This window comes from Oreochromis aureus, linkage group 23 (assembly GCF_013358895.1).
Source record: "Oreochromis aureus strain Israel breed Guangdong linkage group 23, ZZ_aureus, whole genome shotgun sequence".
NCBI classification, from domain to species: Eukaryota; Metazoa; Chordata; class Actinopteri; order Cichliformes; family Cichlidae; genus Oreochromis; species Oreochromis aureus.
Genome location: NC_052963.1, coordinates 6,364,115 through 6,383,241, shown reverse-complemented (window position 1 = coordinate 6,383,241; position 19,127 = coordinate 6,364,115). Strand labels below are relative to the sequence as shown.

At 39.4% G+C, this 19,127-nt stretch overlaps 2 protein-coding genes across 2 annotated transcripts; one reads left to right on the top strand and one right to left on the bottom strand.

Moving 5' to 3' along the window:
* Window positions 1–794: 794 nt before the first annotated feature.
* On the top strand, window positions 795–1,908 carry nudt15 (nudix (nucleoside diphosphate linked moiety X)-type motif 15). The gene is made up of 3 exons (XM_031757810.2): window positions 795–1,099; window positions 1,426–1,619; window positions 1,726–1,908. The coding sequence occupies exons 1-3, from the start codon at window positions 951–953 to the stop codon at window positions 1,833–1,835; spliced, it is 453 nt and encodes a 150-aa protein (XP_031613670.1). The 5' UTR covers window positions 795–950; the 3' UTR covers window positions 1,836–1,908.
* Window positions 1,909–2,184: 276 nt separating this feature from the next.
* Window positions 2,185–14,517, bottom strand: cpo (carboxypeptidase O). Its single transcript, XM_031757837.2, has 9 exons — window positions 14,370–14,517; window positions 13,004–13,043; window positions 12,126–12,227; window positions 11,941–12,045; window positions 11,490–11,606; window positions 11,072–11,165; window positions 7,358–7,560; window positions 2,945–3,029; window positions 2,185–2,828 (listed from the first exon to the last, which is right to left on the bottom strand). The coding sequence occupies exons 1-9, from the start codon at window positions 14,435–14,437 to the stop codon at window positions 2,563–2,565; spliced, it is 1,080 nt and encodes a 359-aa protein (XP_031613697.2). The 5' UTR covers window positions 14,438–14,517; the 3' UTR covers window positions 2,185–2,562.
* Window positions 14,518–19,127: the final 4,610 nt, after the last annotated feature.

Genomic DNA, 19,127 nt, shown 5'->3' with positions numbered 1-19,127 from the left:
AAAAAAACGACATGTTTGCAAGGTCATCTTTAAATAAGACTTAACTTTGGATGAGGGACATGTCAGCTAAAGCAGCAGCAGGCAGGAGAGAGGGATGTGGTAGGTATCTTTGGGCAGAATTTTTTTTCTTTTATTTAAATGTTTTGTGCTCAGAGTCTGATGACTTTTCACACCATAATTGATGTCTGCATGCTTGAAAAACAGTGGTAATTACAACGCTAACACAGTGTGAGCCATCTGTACCATAATCGGAAAAACCCATTAAATATATTTGTTTTCCTCTCCACATGAGGATTTAAACTGCTGTTGCACATATCTAGCTATTATCTTCCTGACATTTTCTCTGCATTGTGTTTGCCTTCAAATAACTGAACTATTTGTCAGTTGAAATCTTTTAAATAAATAAAGACCGCTGAACTGTAACTTTATCATGAATTAAGTCGTTTCTGAGCCCCTAATCTCCACTGTTGTACACTTTTACACCTGAGCTCAGGTCTTTTATTAGTGTAACCACAACCAGTCACTAGATGGCAGTGCTGCACTCATGTTAAATTAATAGCAGTAGCCTGTTCCGTTTAAAATAATAATAATAAAAATAACCCGTTCGACTTGCTGAATGTTGACAAAAGTGAACACTGTGCGAGTCATTTCTATTTAACTAATTTAAAAAGAAGCGGATAAATAGAACTAATAATATAAGCTAGTATATCGGCTTATCACTTACGTAATGTTGTTACTACCCAGATTGACGGAATAAAAACGACTTAACGCGAACTCAAAAAACAGCCTCAGTGTTGTGGTGGTCAACAACGCTTTAAGCGAACACGGAAGTACATGGTGGAGACGCCTCTTGTGTCATCCAAAGAGCTTCTCTACTGTGTAGCATAGCGGTGTTGCATGATTTGAGCTAACTTGTTTTCATTTCGGAGCCTTTTTTCAGTTTCGCTCAGATGCCAAATAATGTCGTTAAACGTCCAGGAGTCGGTGTCGGGGTGCTGGTAACGGACTCGGCTCACCCAGGCTGTGTACTCTTGGGGAAACGAAAGAGCGCGGTGGGCAAAGGGAAATACCAGCTCCCAGGAGGTCACCTGGAGTTCGGGTATACATCGACGTTGTAGACTCCATAAATCTGGCATCGTTTTCTTCTTCTTTCTCTTTAATTAAAGTGGTTAGGCCAATTTGCCATTTTTTGGGAAATTGGAAATTGCCCAAAAAATTGTCATCATTTTGAACAGATGACATTTTTTTCAGCATAAAAATGAAAACAAAACAAATCACAACAACTCAGGAGTGCTGCTATATTCTTTTTTTGCACTCCCCTGCATGCAGACAATGGAGACAGAAAGAGCTTAAATAGCCTTAGAAGCCCGTTAATGTACTTTAGCTAATGTTAAATAAGATGTTATTTTTTTATGTCATTCAAAGGGAGACTTGGGAGGAATGTGCCCACAGAGAGGTGCTGGAAGAAGCTGGGGTGGGTTTGGTGAACACCCACTTTGCATCAGTAGTTAACGCCATCAAGCTGGAGGAACAGTACCATTATGTTACCATATTCATGCAAGGAGAATTGGACAGGCAGTCAGGAGAGCCACAAAACCTGGAACCAGACAAAAATGAAGGTATGTGAAGTGGGACTGCTGTTTTTCAGTGGGGGGAAAAAGCACCTCCACTAAGCACCCAGTGAGCAGCTGATTAAACAAAATGTGTTGCTCTCTCATTTTGCAGGCTGGACGTGGACACGCTGGGATGATTTTCCTCCAGAGCAGCAGCTCTTCATGCCACTGGCCCGCTTGAGGCAGCAAGGCTTTCAACCATTCAGGAACAAAGACAGTTGAGCCTGAAACTTCCAGTTATATTATGAGACACTGTTACTCCACAAGGATAATACAGGGACACTGTTTAAAAACTGCTGTTGTCTCACATGTCTTTTTTTTCTTTTTTACAGTACATACTGTATTTTCTGAAATAATGCAATAAAAAAATGAAGTAGGCACTTCAAATTGACACCATAGGTGCATCTACTAAAAATCTCAAACAAGTTTAAATCTCAGTGACCCTGACCTCAAGGTCAGAGTGAAGTTTTGTGAAAATCTTGTGAATGCAATAACTTGAGAAAAAGGCAAGGCAGGATTTTGAAATTCATACCAGAGGTGGAGCTACTGGAGGCTGAGGGGTTGCACTCGCTACTGCCAGTATTTTTATTTAAGGCATTCAAGTTTCTCAGTTTGTTAGCCTTGACAAACAAACAATGCAAGAAAAAAGTGCATTTTACATAATGTTTATGTCCTAATATCATTGGGGATAATCACTTTCTTTAAACCTTGTGAAAGAGGACATTTGCTGAGGAGATGCTCTGTAAGTACTTTTCTATTTATTATACAAGAAAATTTGAGCACAAGAATTCTACATTAACTGTTCTTTTTCCAGCAAATTTCCAGCAAAACTTTCCAGCAAATACTGAATCTTTAAAGCTCATCCTGTTTCTAAATCTGACTTTGAGGTGAAGAACTAAATATGAGTGCCTTATACAGCAGGATGGCTGAAATCAAACAGCTGTCCACCTCACATGAGGGTGGCTCCAGTGACACCCGCTGCTAACAGTATGGACCAAAGGGTCACAGCAGCGTTGGCTACAGCACCGCTAAAGGTCTTGTCGTGGGCATAGGTGATGATGTGCAGAGCCCCGCTGTAGGCCTCCTCACAGGTAGGCTGGATCTGGTCTTCAGGAAGCTTGAAGCCGTACGTCCCGTTATCTCTGAGCTCAAAGGTGAAGGTTAAGGGGATCCCCTGCATTCGAGCCCAGTCTCTGGATGAACCAGAGTTGGCGTCTGGAGAAAGAGTTTAACAGTTACATTTCTGAACCACCTAAAAGTCCTTCAAACTTAATATTTAAAGATATGGGCAGTTTATTTTATTATAATTAGCAGCTGATTTGTAAACTCACATAGTACATCAGGCGAGGCTCCTACAGTGTAGTTCATCCCATGAACCTTCCAAACTGCTTCTGCTGCACCCTTCCCGACCATCATCTGAGGAATCAGAAAGGAATTTTTCCATAGAGTCACTTAAACATGGGTCCACAGAACCTGGAGTTGTATGTTTTCATAAATAAAAGTCTAGAGAAAAGATATGAGATGCCAGTAACTGTATAAGGCAATCAATACAGTTTTAAATGTTATGGTGCTCCTTCAGTATTTGTGCCATTAAGGGTGACCTAATGTTCCCTTGTCCTATTCTATATGTTTATCATTTGATTCTGCTGGAGTAGCTTTGCATGATTTACGGTTCATCTTAATCCTTTTTGTACAGAAGTTAATGCTGGGCTTGGAAAGTGGAGATCCCCGAGTATAGATATACATAAATCAGACTAGTGTTAATAAAACTCCCAGATTAATTTGTACTGTAAACTCCAGTAGATTTATTGGACAGGCTGTGATCAGCTCAGCTGTGTTGTTACCAGTGTTGGGACTAACGCGTTATTAAGTAACGCGTTACAGTAACTACGTTATTATTGTGGTAACGAGCACGGTAACTAGTTATTATGCCAAAACCAGGAACGCGTTACTCGTTACTGGGATTTAGATAGGCTCGTTACTCGTTACTTCGTGTGGTGGATATCGCGGAGCTTCCACAGATTCAATAACATTAGCAAGTGGTGGAGGCCAGCAGGTGGATGAAGGAAAAGGGAGGCAAGAGGAGAGACCCGAAGCGGCCGCTGGTCCGCGTGTCAGGTGAACTGAACTTCAGGTAAGAAGTTATGACCTGCAGTCTATCGGAGTCAGATATAAACCAAGTTTAGGTGGAGTTTATTTTCGTTATGCTGACTTTTTCGTACTGCGTGCTAGCTAGCATGACGGAGTTTCTATACAGCTGGGTGGGTGCTATGTTACTGATGTTGAACTTTATTTTGTTCATACGGTTAATTATTAGAGTTGCCAACCGTCCCCTAAAAAACAGAATCGTCTGGTATTCAGAGAAAATATTACGCGTTTCGTACTGAGGTGAAAAGGAACACAGTTTGTCCCGGACTTCAGCTACAATGAAAAAGACACAAAGCTGAAGCTGCACAGCTGCCTCTTCTTCTCTCATTCTCTCCTGTTTCTACTTCAATCACAACTGATCAATGATCAGCTGATCGGCTTTTCTCTCTTGTTTATTTATCGCCCACTTTGTGCCAGAAAGCGGAAACCAGCGGATGTCGCGTTAAACAACAGCAGCACGTTTAAGCTTGATCAGCTGTTGTTAGAATTTATTTAATATTAATTTCTAGTATCAGCTGATGTTTGCTGGAGCCACAGCTGTAAAGCTGCTGGTCATGATATCGGTTTGGTTATCTGGTGAGAGGAAACATGCAGATGAAACCAGGAGATGTCCTTACTGAATCATCAGAGCTGAACAGGTGATGGAGAAACAGGTTTACCTTTTAGGTGACATGAATGAGTTGAAGGAAGTTATGAACTGTTTCTGAGAGACAAATAACACCAGGATCCTTTTCTACGTAGCTGACAGCTGGTAACTGTGCAGGGGCGGGTCTAGCAAAGTGTTGCCAGGGGGCAGGTAGGGCATTAACAGGAAAGGGGGGGCAAAGATATACTTTTCTTTCTTATTCTCATTTAAAATGTCTCGCTTTTAAAAAAATAATTATCTGAGTCTTACAACAAACAATTGATAGATTGATACATATATACCATCAGAACAGTGTACATCACTGTCACAACAGTGTTTATTTTCATTCAAAGGCTTTATGATTTTTCCTATAATGGTGGGCGGTCTCTAGTCAAAATGCCGGGACGATTGTTTTGTCCCAGTCCAGCTCTGTATGCAGCTCATCTGCAGTCTGGTGTTACCTACATCTTCCTATTCAGAAGGCAGAATTTCCAAGTTCTGAGTACAATCAAAAGCACCACGACTGCAGTTTTTGTGTTGGATGTAAAAAGCAGGCTAGAATCATGGCGGCGGTCAACGACGGTCCAGGCGTGGGATTTCTCTCGTGGAAATGTGCACATTATTTTTTCCTTTCTGTTGGTAGGTGGCACAGTGCACTTGTGGCAAGTAAGCAAGCTAGAAGACTGGCAATCTTGCTGGGTATCCAGTTAGGGAAGCAACACATTAACAAGAGAATTCTGAGTAAAACCAAAGTTACTTTCCCTAGTAACTAGTTACTTTGAAAGTAACGAGTAACTTGAAGTAACTGAGTTACTTTTTTAGAGAAGTAACTAGTAATGTAACTAAGTTACTAATTTAAAGTAACTTACCCAACACTGGTTGTTACTCCTCTTAAGGTTTACTGTTCTTTGTGGACTTTCAGTTTTCATGGATCTATCATGGCTGCTTTCCAGCCTCTACACAGTTACTCTGCAATTCCTCTCTCTTCCATATGCATCCAGACTTTGGACCAAGACATTTTTTGGCAAATTGGAAATTGTGAACAGATGACATTTTTTTCAGCATAAAAATGAAAACAAAACAAAACAAATCAAAACAACTCAGGAGTGCTGCTAATTTTTTTTGCACTCCCCTGGATGCAGACAATGGAGACAGAAAGAGCTTAAATAGCCTTAGAAACCTGTTAATGTACTTTAGCTAATGTTAAATAAGACAGTTAAAAGCAATTAAAAGTACTGAATTGTCAACGCAAGTTAGAGAGCATTATTTTTCTTTATGTTTTCTTTCCAGTCGTGTAATTTTTAATATAAGCCAGACATATAAAAATGTCTGTATATTATCTGGTACGGGATGGCTGAAATAACAAGTGGGACATGGTGTCACATGGTTTATATTGTGATTGATGATTATTTTTCACCTGCAAATGTTCCACATCAAAATGGTCCTACTAGATTCAGCTTAATCACAACAAACGATCTGCATCAGGAGTTTAAAAATAAAATGTCATCTCAGAAAATACACTCTCCAAAACCAAAGTAAGTTATTATATCTTTTAAGAGGTATAGCAGACTTTCACTGCTGTACTTATTTGTATTTTACAGAGATCTTTCCTAAAGGTCTGTTGACAAATTTGTAACACAAAGTAAAGGTAAAACAATGAACTCTATCTTTTTTTTTTTTTTAAAGTAGAAAATTGGTTACATGACAATCCATTTATTTATTTTGATACAGTTAAAAAAATATATTATTCATCATACTGTTGGAAACAGATTAGTGTTTATATTAGCACTTTCACAATCTTACTGACCGCTAAAAGCTTTGTCTAACCCATATCTAAAGTCAGCTTGACCTACATGTCTTTGGAGTGTGGGAGGAAGCTGGAACCAGTCACCACGCAAGGGATGAGTGTGACAGCACTAATGTCTGCCCCACTAAGCTGCCATTATACAAGACTGATATGAAATGAAACTTGTCTATGCTATATATATTTTTTATTTAACAGCAAAAACTTAAAACCTTGTAGCTGTTCTATGTATCTGCTATTCACTGATGGGTGAAGTGAATAGCAGTGATTATCTCTTCATCATGGCACATGTTTGTGGGTACGATGTATTAGGGAGCGAGTAAACAATTTGTTCTCAGAGTTGAAGTGTTAGAAGCGGAAAAGTGGGCAAGCTTAAGTGAGTAATTGAGTAACTGGGTAATCTCAAAACTACAGTTCTTGTGAGGTGTTCCTGGTCTGCGGTGGTCAGTATCTATCAAAAGTTGTCCAAGAAGAAAACATTGGTGAAACAGCAACAGGGTCATCGGTGGCCAAGTCTCACTGAAGCATGTCGCTTCAGGCTGGCCTGTTTGGTCTGCTCCCACAGACAAGCTACTGTAGCTCAAATTGCTAGACAAATGTAACGCTGATTCTGATAGGAAGGTGTCAGAATACGCGGTTCATCACAGTTTGTTATGTATGGGGCTGCATAACTGTAGACCAGTCATGTTGCACCAGGATGCACTATGTGAAGAAGGCAAATTGACAGAGGCAGTGTGATGCAATTTCTTGCTGGGAAACCTTTGTCCTACCACATGGATGGAAGGACTGACAGTACTATCTACCTACCTACCTAAGCATTGTTGCAGGCCATGTACACCCTTTCATTTTATGGTTACAGTATTCTGTGGTGGCTCTGGCCTCTTTCAGGAAGAACAATGGAAAACTGGTTCAGGAATTACTTGAGGAACACAGCAATGAGTTTGAGGGTTGGGCTTTGCCTCCAAATTCCCAAGATCTCAATCCAATCAAGCATTTGTGGGATGAGCTGGACAAACAAGTCCAATTCTTGAAGGCCCCGCTTTGGAACTTACAGGACTTCCTCTTTATTAATGTAAATGCATGCAGGTATAACCATTGTCAGGCTATAAAGAGTTTCGCAGAAAAGTGTAAAAAAAAATGCATCACTATATTTGTTGATATAAATACCAGCTCATCATAGTTGGGGGCAGTGTAGTTGGGGTGTCCATAGGGAACCAGGATCAGCTGGCCGTAGGAGTGGATGGTGAGGAAACACAGGAAGATGTCCTTTCGGCTTCCTACAAATTCAGTTACAGCCTTGGCCTCAGGCTCAGACGCCGGTTTGGTTCCAGGGTAGGTGTTTGAGCAACAGTCAAATGATACCCCAACGGCTGTGCAGGCAAAGAAGGAGAATATGAATTGCATATAATATTAACATTATTTTTTTCACATTCTATTAACACAAGTTTACCTTTTTAAGTAGTAGTAACCCTTGGGCTGTAAAATTAGGATAAAAATTACAGTTCCTCTTGAGGCTGCTTCCCAAAGTGAGTCAAACCTCATAGACTCCTGTTTTAATTGGTTTTTGTTATAGACAAGCAGTTAAACAGTGTCTCGCCACTGCTAATTCAAGTCACTGAACTGGATATCTCCATTGTTTTTGCTGTTTGTTGCTGTTTCAATATTTGCAATGGATTTATCTAACAAGTAATGTAGCCTGGTGTGTGGATGAGCGGTGATTAAAGTTCTAGTATTTTATCCGTTTTGTTGCTTAGTAATAATTGACAGATATGTGTGTCTATACTTAATGGAGCTTGCTAACAAAGCTAATAGCTTTAGCAGATAACTTAGCACTCTACCCTCATCTTCAAATACTTCTGACTCTAAAAAAAATAAAATGGAAGTGACCAAATGCTGAGGCTTCAAAATGGAGTCCCAAGTCTCTGGGTGATGTCATGACATACACTTTGGCCTTTGGAGCATATATCTATAACGTCTAAACTTTTTTGGCTACTTGGTTCAAACATCAAACAAAATATGAGTCTGTTAAGCTTGTTTCCTATTCGCGGATTAGGTTTAATGGTTTTTGTATAGCGTGATAAGCTAAAGCTACATTAGCATTAGCATCTTGATTTTGGCAAATTGGAGGAAGCAAAGTTTAGTGTTTTCTTTGCTTTTATCTTTACTTTTTTCGTGTGTCTTTCTCCACTAAGCAACACTGAACTTCAATACTTGTCTGTAGATACAGTCACTGTAAAAAGGAAGTTCCTGGGTTTGGGTTCCTGGGTTTTGTACCCAGTGTTTTCTGTTTGGGACTCAGTTTTCTGTTTGATATTTTTCATTTGACTTTGTTGTAGTTTTCAGTTCAAATATTACCTTTGGTTAGGTTTTCATTCTGATTTTGTATTAATTGTTTTCTTTGTTATTCTCAAGCCCTCCTATGTTCCCCAGGCTTAGTTTGTGTTTCTGATATCTCCTCTGTGTTTAGTCAGTTTTGTCTTTGTGTTTACTTTGGCCTGTCAAATTCCTGTGTTTTAATCTTATTGTTAGTTTCCTGTTTTATTTTGATAGTCTCTTTTCCTTCAGGTGTTGTGTTCCCTCTTGCTCTTTAATTGATTCTGTTCACCTGTGCCTTGTTTTCCCCAGCTTTGTCTCTTTCCCTGATTAACCTCATGTCTATTTAAGTCCTCAGTTTCCCTTTGATATTTGCCATGTCGTCATTCCTGTTGTCAGTTTAAGTCGCGTGTCTTGTTGTTTCGTATTTTGTTTGCGAGCTCCAGCATTAAAGCTGTTAGAGTTCAATTAACCCTGTCTACCAAGTCCTAGATTTTGGGTCCTCTCGCTGCCTGCGACACAACCTCGCTTGATAGAAGTAGAGTCTTTTTTTTAAGGTATTCTAACTTTTACATATCAAAGCATAATAAAATATATATAACCTGGTACTTAGCAGGCCTTCAAACTAGGTAGATACTGCCTTACATGAACAACGATACATGACATATTACATTGTTTATTTTACAAAATGTAAGCCAAAATGCAGATGCAGTGTTTGAAAAATTTAGAACACCCTGCCTGGTAACATAAGAATTAAGAGGGTAAGTAGCAGCCAGGTCCTGTTAATCAGATTCACTACATTAATTGGTCATCAGCAAGTTAGCAAAAGTTGCCAGTTTGCTGGTTTGGAGAATTCAGGTGTGTGTTAATGCCAAGAACAAAAGACAGCAGCCGTCTTAGAGAAGTAATAGTTGCTGTCCATTAATCTGGGAGAGCTTATAATAGTATTTCCAGAGAGTTTGAAGCTCATCATTCCACAATGAGAGAGATTATTCACAAGTTAAAACATTCAAGACCATTGCCAATCTTCCCAGGACATCCCAGCCAATTCACTACAAAGTGGGAGGTGATGATTTGGGCTTCTTTGGCAGCCACAGGACCTGGGAACCTGGCAGTCACTGAGTCAGCTTTGTTCATCTAAGGTTGTATTTAAATAAGTGTAAGACTTAGTAAGGACCAAATTACTTTTTAAATTATTCCTGACATGTAATAACTTAGAACTGACAGAGGGTGTACTTTTTTAAAAATATTTTCTTTACCATGACTTCTGTGTTGTGACAAACACACAAAATAGATGTCTGATTAATGAAATGTGTGCACTTTATTGTCATGTATATAGGGAATAAGAGTAATGCACACTTAAAGATGTGTGTTTAAGTCTGTGGAGGTTCTCAGTCATCCAGGTCATCGTAGTCTAAAGAGCTTGGAAAGGAAAGACTTCTTTAAGTTGCTTGAAGACGTTTCACCTGTCATCTGAGAAGCTTCTTTAGTTCTGTGGAGAGTCCCAGATTTTAAGCCCTATGGGAGTGTCCCCCCCAAGAGGGACAATGGATCCCCTATTGATCCTCTACCTAATCACACAAGCCAATGTCTGGAAACAGGTGTAGGTCACAATCAGACAAGGTTATGGGTGGAACTGCTGTGAAACATAGCCCCACCCTATCGTGAATTCCTGAGGTCAAAAGGCCCAGGATGTGAGTGGGCGTTAACATTGGCGTCCTCAAAAGAGAGGACCTTTTGAGGACGCCAATGTTCACATTTTGGACAGAGAAGACAGATGGTTTGAAAGAGGAGTGAAAGAAGCCATCTATGTCCTCTGTGAGCGACCATCTTTGAACAGAGGAGGTGGCTTACGACACCAACTGTCTGCCATTTATAATCTAGTTTTGAGATCCCTTCCCAGATGCCTTAACGCCCACTCACATCCTGGGCCGTTTGACCTCAGGAAATCACATGATAGGACGCCCGAAACCTTGGCTGATTGTGACCTACACCCGTTTTCACACCTTGGCTCATATGATTAGGTAGAGGATCAATAGGGGGTCAATGACCCTCTTGGGGACACTCCCATAGGGCTTAAATCTGGGACTCTCCACCAGTTGCTCTTAGAACTGAAGAAGCTTCTCGGATGAGAGGTGAAATGTCTTCAAGCAGCTTAAAGAAGTCCAGACGCTTTTCTTTCCAAGCTCCTTAGACTACGATGTGTATTTAAGTTATCTCAGGCAGCCTGTGTTTCATTTTTGATGTTTATGTAGTGTCGGAGTTTAGCTAGGAACCAATTCTTTTGAGAAGGCACTGATGAATCTTAGAATTGTACATAAAACTGTGATGCATATGGTTTAAGCACAGATTGGTGGAGAAGAGTTTCATTAATAAAAGCAGTGAGTCACAGCAGAAAAGTTGTCAAAATAATCAGTCAAAAATAAGGTAAAAGATGCCAAAAGTTCTCCAAAGACCTGAGGAGAGTTTCATGGTTGGCCATAATTTCAAAAACAGCAATTAAAGAAATAAATAAAAAGGAAAGACTGCAATGATGAGTTTTCACTGAAGAACAGTTACATCACTCACTTCCCCAGTTGGCATCAAAGTTGCGGTTGAGATCGGTGCCATAGCAGGCGCAGTCCTCAGGACCTGGTGACCTGTTCTTCCTCCACAGTCGAGTCTGAGTGGAGCAAAATGTTCAGTCAGTCATACATAAAATGGCAGCACAACATTTTTGTAGATATTAAATGCTTCCTGTGATTGATGCTGTTTATTATTATCCCATGTGTCTTACTGTAAAAACATTAGATTATTTTGTACTTGAAGGTTTTTGAGCACCAGAAATCAATTTCTTCAAAGATTGAATTATGGCTCATTTAATCAGTTACATCTTCAGTTACTCAGATAATCATCCTATTATATCCTGTTCATCTGTGGTTTGAGATCCTGAGTGTACACCCTAGAAATGTAATTGGATAAATATCTATCAAATACGAGGACTGACTGTCTCATTTTCCCACGTGTAGATGTAGCCGTCTATATTGAGCACTGGAGTGACGTAGAAGTCCACGTTCTTCATCATCTCTTCCATTTTGGCATCTGTTTTGTATGTCTGCAGAATCTGTTTGGAACAGACGAACACACATCAGGGGCAGGCTGACACACTGGAGGACATGTAGTTATTAAATTATATTCATTTTGACAGACAGGATGTTTTCCCCTCACAACAGAAAACAATCAGGACAACAAATGAGATGATTTCTTGTAAATCTTAATTTTATTTATATATTTATTGCCTTTTAACATCAATCACATTCAGGTCAGGTCACTGGCAATCAAACTAGAGGTAGAGTTAAGTTAATCTCCACCCTTTTTAATAGAATTTATGCATTAACTTTACCCCTAGAAGGGTCCCATGAGTCCTGGTGGAGGTATATTGACAGCAGCTCTCTTACCTCTCTAACAAAGTACTGGCAGAAGGCTGGAGCGATCCATTCTCTGGCATGTATTCCACAGTCCACCCAGATAGCTTTCTTTTCCTTTCCAGTATTCAGGCCAATCTGGAGAACAAATATCAAACATCCGTGTGCATCAGTATCTGTTTGGTATATGCCAGCTTGTGATCTGAAACTTTGTTTACCTTGAGCAAGCTAATATCCCTGCTTTCATAGGTCTTTCCATATTTCACCACGGTTACAACGTCAGGGTGATCCTTTACCATCTGTTCCATCCAGCTAGTGATCTGTAAAATGGAGTACCAACATATAGTGCAATCTTACAAACTTTTGACTGGTTAGCTGTCTTTCTCTAATATCCACGTATCCACACACACACAAACATGTATCAAACCCCTCATTTCTTGATAATTTGCTTCCAGCTTTGGGGTCTTTAGCAGTAGTTCTGCTGACTGTCTGGATAGCTTTCAAAGTTTTTCTTCAGTAACTAGCTTCTTTTTCACCCATTTTCAGTCCAGTTCTTGTATCTGACCATTTCAAGTAGAGTATTGTTTTTGTGTGTGTGCGTTAAACAACTGTTAAATCACCATGAAGTTATGGAAATATGAAGTTAAAAAAGTCACATATCTAAAGGGATAAACCAGTGTTGCATCGCTATAATAGACAAATTAGCAAAGAAAGCGCCTTTGGCCAACTGTTGTGATTTGGTGCTATAGAAATAAAACTGAATTGAACCAAAATTGGTCTTATGGAGTGATGATCCAAATTTGAGGTTGATTTGGTTCAAATCGGGATCAATCTGTAGTCCGGGGGTGAGGTGCAAAATTATCACATTTCCATAAATGTTGCATGTTCCAGTAAATTATTGCATCTGTTTCCTGTTTTTCTTGGAAAACATTAAGAAAATGAGGGATAGCTCAAGACTTTTGTACAGTACTGTATAAATAGCATATTTTAGAAAATGTGTGTGTGTGTGTGTGTGTGTGTGTGTGTGTGTGTGTGTGTGTGTGTGTGTGTGTGTGTGTGTGTGTGTGTGTGTGCATCTGAGTTATGTGTGTCTCACCTCTGACATGGGGTGGTATTTATAGTAGTCATACTGGGCTCTGTTGCACAAAAAAAATACATGAGAATCTTTAGAAGCAGTTGACGTTAATCATACCTCAATAATAGTATCTGTATACTTTTATCTGGGTTTGAATTAATAGTTTTTAAAATTACAAGCCTGCAGTAATAACGTTTAACTGCTTGAAAGGCAGTCTATCCAGCTGTTGGTCAGTACAAGCTAAAGAGCCAGCATTGGTGATGGTACAAGGGTCCATTGTCAAATTTTTCACCAAACCACATTCTGCACAAATTACAGCAACATATGTGTTTAGTAAAGGAGTCCATTCAACCACGTTTGACACATTATGAAATAAAAAATTAGAGAAAAGGCACCCTGAACTACTGAGCAGCTGAAGTCCTATAATAGGAAAATGTTTTGCTCTAGAGCCGGGGTCTCAAACTCAAATGAGCTGTGGGCCACTGCCGGCACTGACATCTCATGTGAGAGCCACTTAAGTGTTCAAGTAGTACAAAAAAGAAAAGAACTTATTTTAACATTGCACTCAATAACAAACAAATCCTGCCTAACAAAATAAGTAACTTCAAGGGCCAAACTGCATTATATTTCTTCATGTCAATATACGGGCTGCAAGTAGGGGTGACATGGGCTGCAAGTTGCTCCCGGGCCGCGAGTTTGAGACCCCTGCTCTAGAGACTACGGCAGCTAGCCTCCTCTATATTATTACAGAGAAGAAGGATGAAGATGACCATGTTTAAACTTAAAAAAAATCTTGCTGCCACCAAATGAAAAATTATTATATATTTAAAAGCACAATAAAGTTTCTTTCACCAGGCCGTTGGATACTTTACAACCCTCCACGCCCTGCTCTCTGCTCAACTGTCTTACAATAGCTCATATTCAGCCCATAGCCCATATTGACCCCCCATCCCCAATTCAAAACCCTTTTGTAATAGTTAGAATATATGTGCATTTATAATAATAAATGTTTTACATCAAGACAACTTCCTTGTTTGTGTACACATAAATATACAAAATGATCTCAGTTTTAATATTTATTTGTCGTCTTTAAGCTATTTTTACTCTTTAAAAATACTTTAAAATTCTCAACACCATCTTAATGCTTTGAACGCTTCCCAGCCCTTAATCTTCAGTGTACCACTTTAAACAATGAAAGTCAGCAAATAGTGAAGAGTAGCAGAAATGAAGAAAGTAACAAAAGTGAAAGCTCTGTCCAACTTGTACCAACATCACAAGGATTTGTGCGCTAAAAAACAGAAAAGTACACTAATTGATATTTTGAAGGTAATTATCTATTTTAAAAACCCCCAAAACTGATCAGATCTATTTAATGAAGAAAACTCACCTCTCCACTGTTGCTGCTCCCACTGCTGAGAGCAGCAACACAAAACTCATTCCCAAACAGTTAAGCATCGTCTCTTTGTGAAAGTAAAGTCCTTGTCTGTACTGGTCTGCTTTACTGATCCCAGGGAAGCCCAGTAAAGAGATACACATGTTTCATGCTACTACTTGTTAATATTTGATCTGAAATGACTAAGTGAATTACTTTACAATGGAAAGTAATGTATGCGTCATCTATTTATATCATTAACTGCCCATGATCATGGCCATAAAATTTGGTGATTGCGCTGAAATGTAAAGTCGCTCTGTTCTCTAAATGCAAACTTCTTTCTTTTCTGTCTTGACTGCTGCTATCAGCCTTATTATCTTGGCCAGTGCTGTGTTTTGTCGGCATATTTTCTGAAAGAACTGACACGTTTGTGGAAATTATGTGGAAAAAATATAACACGATGGAACTGAATTAAATTCACCCCCCTGCAGAAGTAATAATGAGATGTAGAGAGAAATATCTAGGACATATACATGTATATAACTAGATGTCAACTGTCTGTCTTCCAAAGTTTATGTTAATGCAGAGTCTTTTTGATCCGACAGAAAAAGAAACAGAGTGAGTTATCAGCTAGATTGCCCTCGAGTCCCTTTGTAGAGGCCGAATGAAGAATCAGGTCAGCATTCCTTAAACGGCTTTCCAGAACCTGAGTCTTTCAGGTATAAAGTGGGATCACAGTGTTACACACACCTGGCAGGTGTCTCGTTCGTTATAATTCAGAAAACAACTAAAAACTAGTATCTGGTGTTTTATATATTTACCTTGAGTCTGTCTCTTTAAGAACATTTTCTAAGTTATAATGTGTCAGTCTGGCAGAGAGCTGCTTGAATGTCATTATGTAATCCAGAAGTTTGAGAGTTAAGGTTTACTATACTGATAACTGGGAGGAGGTTAGATAAGACACAATGCCTCATAAGCAATCTGGAAACTGTAATGACGCTACAAACTGATAAAAAAAAGAGCAAAGGTCTTCAGAAATTTCACAATAAACCTTCAGAAAACGCAACAGTACATCAACAAGAAATTACAATGTTACCAGGGACTTCCTTCCACTCCCAAACAACACTGGACAGAAGACAGTCTGTCAAGAACATGCCTGTTCATATGTCTGGAAAAGTCCCGTCACACACTTTCAGTATCAGCTGATGCATCAACAGCTCCAGAGTCAGAGCTGGCTGATGTTTCACAGCTTTCTGATGATGCTACAGTTTTTATGTTTGATGTTTTATAGGTATTTAGTTATCTCCCTTGTTCAGAAACATTAGGCAGCTTGTGTCTTCCATGTTTCTGTGTCAGAACTGGCAAGTTCATGTACAACACTGGCTGTAGTCAGTCAGCATTAATAATATAATATTTCTGCCAGTTTTTGCTTCAAATGGTTATGGGCTCTCTTCAGAGCTAAAACATTGTTTATAGTAAAGTCTGTATTTTGGGCAGCTCTGAGATCTTCTGAGATCAACTAGCTCTGGCTCTGAAACACTGCCCCCTTCTGTCAGTGCATCTGAATTACAAGTGACAGCAGAGTTCCGGTTAAGCTTTCCTGTTTTATCTCTCCATAGCTTCTCTGATGCACACAGTGCCTTCCTATGGGAGTTCCTCTTTTGCATTCTTGGATCTCGTTGACAGTAAATCTGGATTTGGTGCTCCAGGCCTGTATTCGACAACTTAAATGTGCTTCAGTTTATTTAAACTACAACTGCATCCTCCAGCCGCTTCCAACTCCTTGTTGACCTGCTTTGTCTGCCTGCTATTCTGTTGATGGAAAATAGAGCATAGACTAACCTGGGTTTGCACAGAACTTCCTTCAAATGCGGGATATAGAGTGTGGGGTGTTTCAAGGGATCCCATGCAGATGAAAACACGATCAACTGAGCTGTCTCTAAGCCAGGAGGCACTTTAAGAAAGCAACAAAATGAACTCACTTTGAAAAACAGTCAACTATGGTAAGCATGATAGTATTACCCACAGATGGTGGAAGTCTGGTCAAGAAATCCAGTGCAATGTGGTGTTGGAAATGGATGCAGTAGACCAGGTGAAGGAGTTTTAGACCATTGCACAGATGATGGAAGCAGACAGATATTCTCTAACAAAATGCAAGCAAAAGGTTAATGTTCAATTTTTACTGGGATGACAGGTGAATTTGGAATTTCCCATGTCAGTGATGATAAAATGAAACCGAGCAAAGAACAGAGCCCATCTGGCCTGTCGGACGTTGAGCCTCTCCACTGATTTCAGGTAGGTGAGGACCTTGTGATCAGTTTGCTCAGTGCCCTCTAGCCAATGCCACCATTCCTCCAGAACTTACGTGGCTACCAACAGTTCACTGTTTGGATGAGTCTGGTTAAGTGAGGATCAGAGCAGAAGCAAACAATTCTTTAAGTCTCTTGAATGCCTTCTGAGCAGATTCATCTTCCCTGACTGGACCAGTTGATGATGTAGCCAATAAAAGAGACACAGTCAACGTGAATTCACGCTTCACATCTTTCACATGCAAACGTATACGCAAATCTCTTCTCCTGCAGATTCCAACTGCTTAAATATAACAACCACAAATTAAAAAAATACTGGCTACTGCCAGGGCTACCCAACAGCCTCTTAGTAGATGCTCCTATGGTGTGAATTTGAAAGTCCTAGGTGACTTCCTTCGAGTTATTGCATTCACAAAGCTTTCAGAAAACCTTGAGGTCAAGGTCACTGAGATCTGAACTCGTCCATGATTTTTAGTAGATGCTCCTATGCAGACGAGGGAAGTCACGAAGTACAAATACTTTGCCTCCACACCTATAAAGAAAAATGAGAACAGTCGGGGGTTAACAAAGTCGATCTACTATGTAGGCAACAGAAAATATATTACGTTTTACTGCTTGTGTCCTAAAAACTGATTCAAGCTGAGTACATTCATTAGAATTAGGATTTAAATTTGAATATGATTTGTATTCTGACGTACTAATTTTATATTTGTATTATATTATTATAGCTGAAGGCCCAGTTACCTGTGCATAAAAATAGATGGTAACATTGTCCTTCAAGGAGCTACTTTTTACTTTCTTGCTTTGAGTACATTTCACTTGAGTAAAGAAGTCGAATCAGTACTTCAGCTTTTACTGGAGTATTTTTTTAGCTCAGGTATTTGTACTTCCACTTAAGTACAGAAGGTCTGTACTTTTGCCACCTCTTCTTAGTCAGAATTATGTATGTACAAAGTCTTTTCTTGACTGCTGCCATCAGCCATCACATTCTTTCTTAGTTTTATACTTTATGCACATGTTTTCCAGAAGTAACATGGAAAAAATATTAAACATGGTGTGAAATATGTGCACAAAACATTATGGAATAGAATGCACTTCACCCTCTAACAGAAGCAATAATGAGATGCAGCGAGTCTTTCTGGACCTCCAGAAAAGGACACAGAGTGACCGTTTAACTAGATTGACCTTTACTCACAAATGAAGAAAGATCATGTGCACATGTGCACACACATGTGCAATAAGACTGCTATATGTGCAATTCTTCTTCTGACGAAGTTGTGTTTTTGTATTTTCCTACTCAGTTGTATATAGTATTTGTATTTCTATTTTATTCTATTGTATATAGTATTTTATTTTATTTTATTGAATTTTATTGCTTTCCAGTGTTTTCTAATTTCTGCTACATAACTTTGCACTTTTGCTGTAACAAAACAAATTTCCCACCTGTGGGACTAATAAAGGCCATCTTATCTTATCAGGTCAGTTCAGTCTGTCTCCTTGAGTTTCTAAATCATAATGTCAGCGTGTCCCTCTGGGAGAGAGCTCTTTGAAATGCATTCTTCAGTTCAGAAGTTAAAGAGTTAACTAGATGTTTAACTACATGGGTAAACATGTTGTCACTCTATGAGCATAACAGGGAGAAGGTTAGATAAGAAAATGCATTAGAAAAATCTGGAAACATTTCAAGCTGATTAAAAAGAGAAAAGGTCTTTTCAGAAATGTCACAGTGAACCTTTAGAAAGTAATCCACTCAATTGTGTGATTGCACTGGAAAAAAGAAAAACAAATGTTAAACACCCATCCATCCATCCATCCATCCATCCATCCATCCATCCATCCATCCATCCATCCATCCATCCATCCATCCATCCATCCATCCATCTTCTCTTCTTCTCTCATCTGGGGCCGGGTTGTGGGGGCAACAGCCTGAGCAGAGAAGCCCAGACCTCCCTCTCCCCAGCCACCTCCTCCAGCTCATCCGGTGAAACACCGAGGCTTTCCCAGGCCAGTCAGGAGATATAAACTCTCCAGTGTGTCCTGGGTACTGCCCCGGACTCTCCCAGTCATTAGTATTTATTCACCAATGGAGCACCAAGAAAGATGGGCTGGGTGTGTGGTCATGTGATATAAGATTTTTACATAAAGAGCATAAATCTGGGGCGGAGTTTCAAGTTTTTCCTAATCTAATGTTACAAACGTCCACTTTAAAGAACACACAAAAATGAAAGTAAAAAAATAATAAGGGAAAAAATAGGTGTAAAATAAAAAAATGTTGTTAAAATATTATTGTTACATAAGAACATTATCCTGGGATTAAGAGCGAGCTTCAGTGTTGTTCAGCCTCACATTAGCAGGCACACACTGACAAACCACAGCAGCAACTGTGATAAAAAAACCAAACAGGTTCTATTAGTTTCAAATACAGCAGAGTTCAGGTACACTATACCACAGGCATAAACAACCT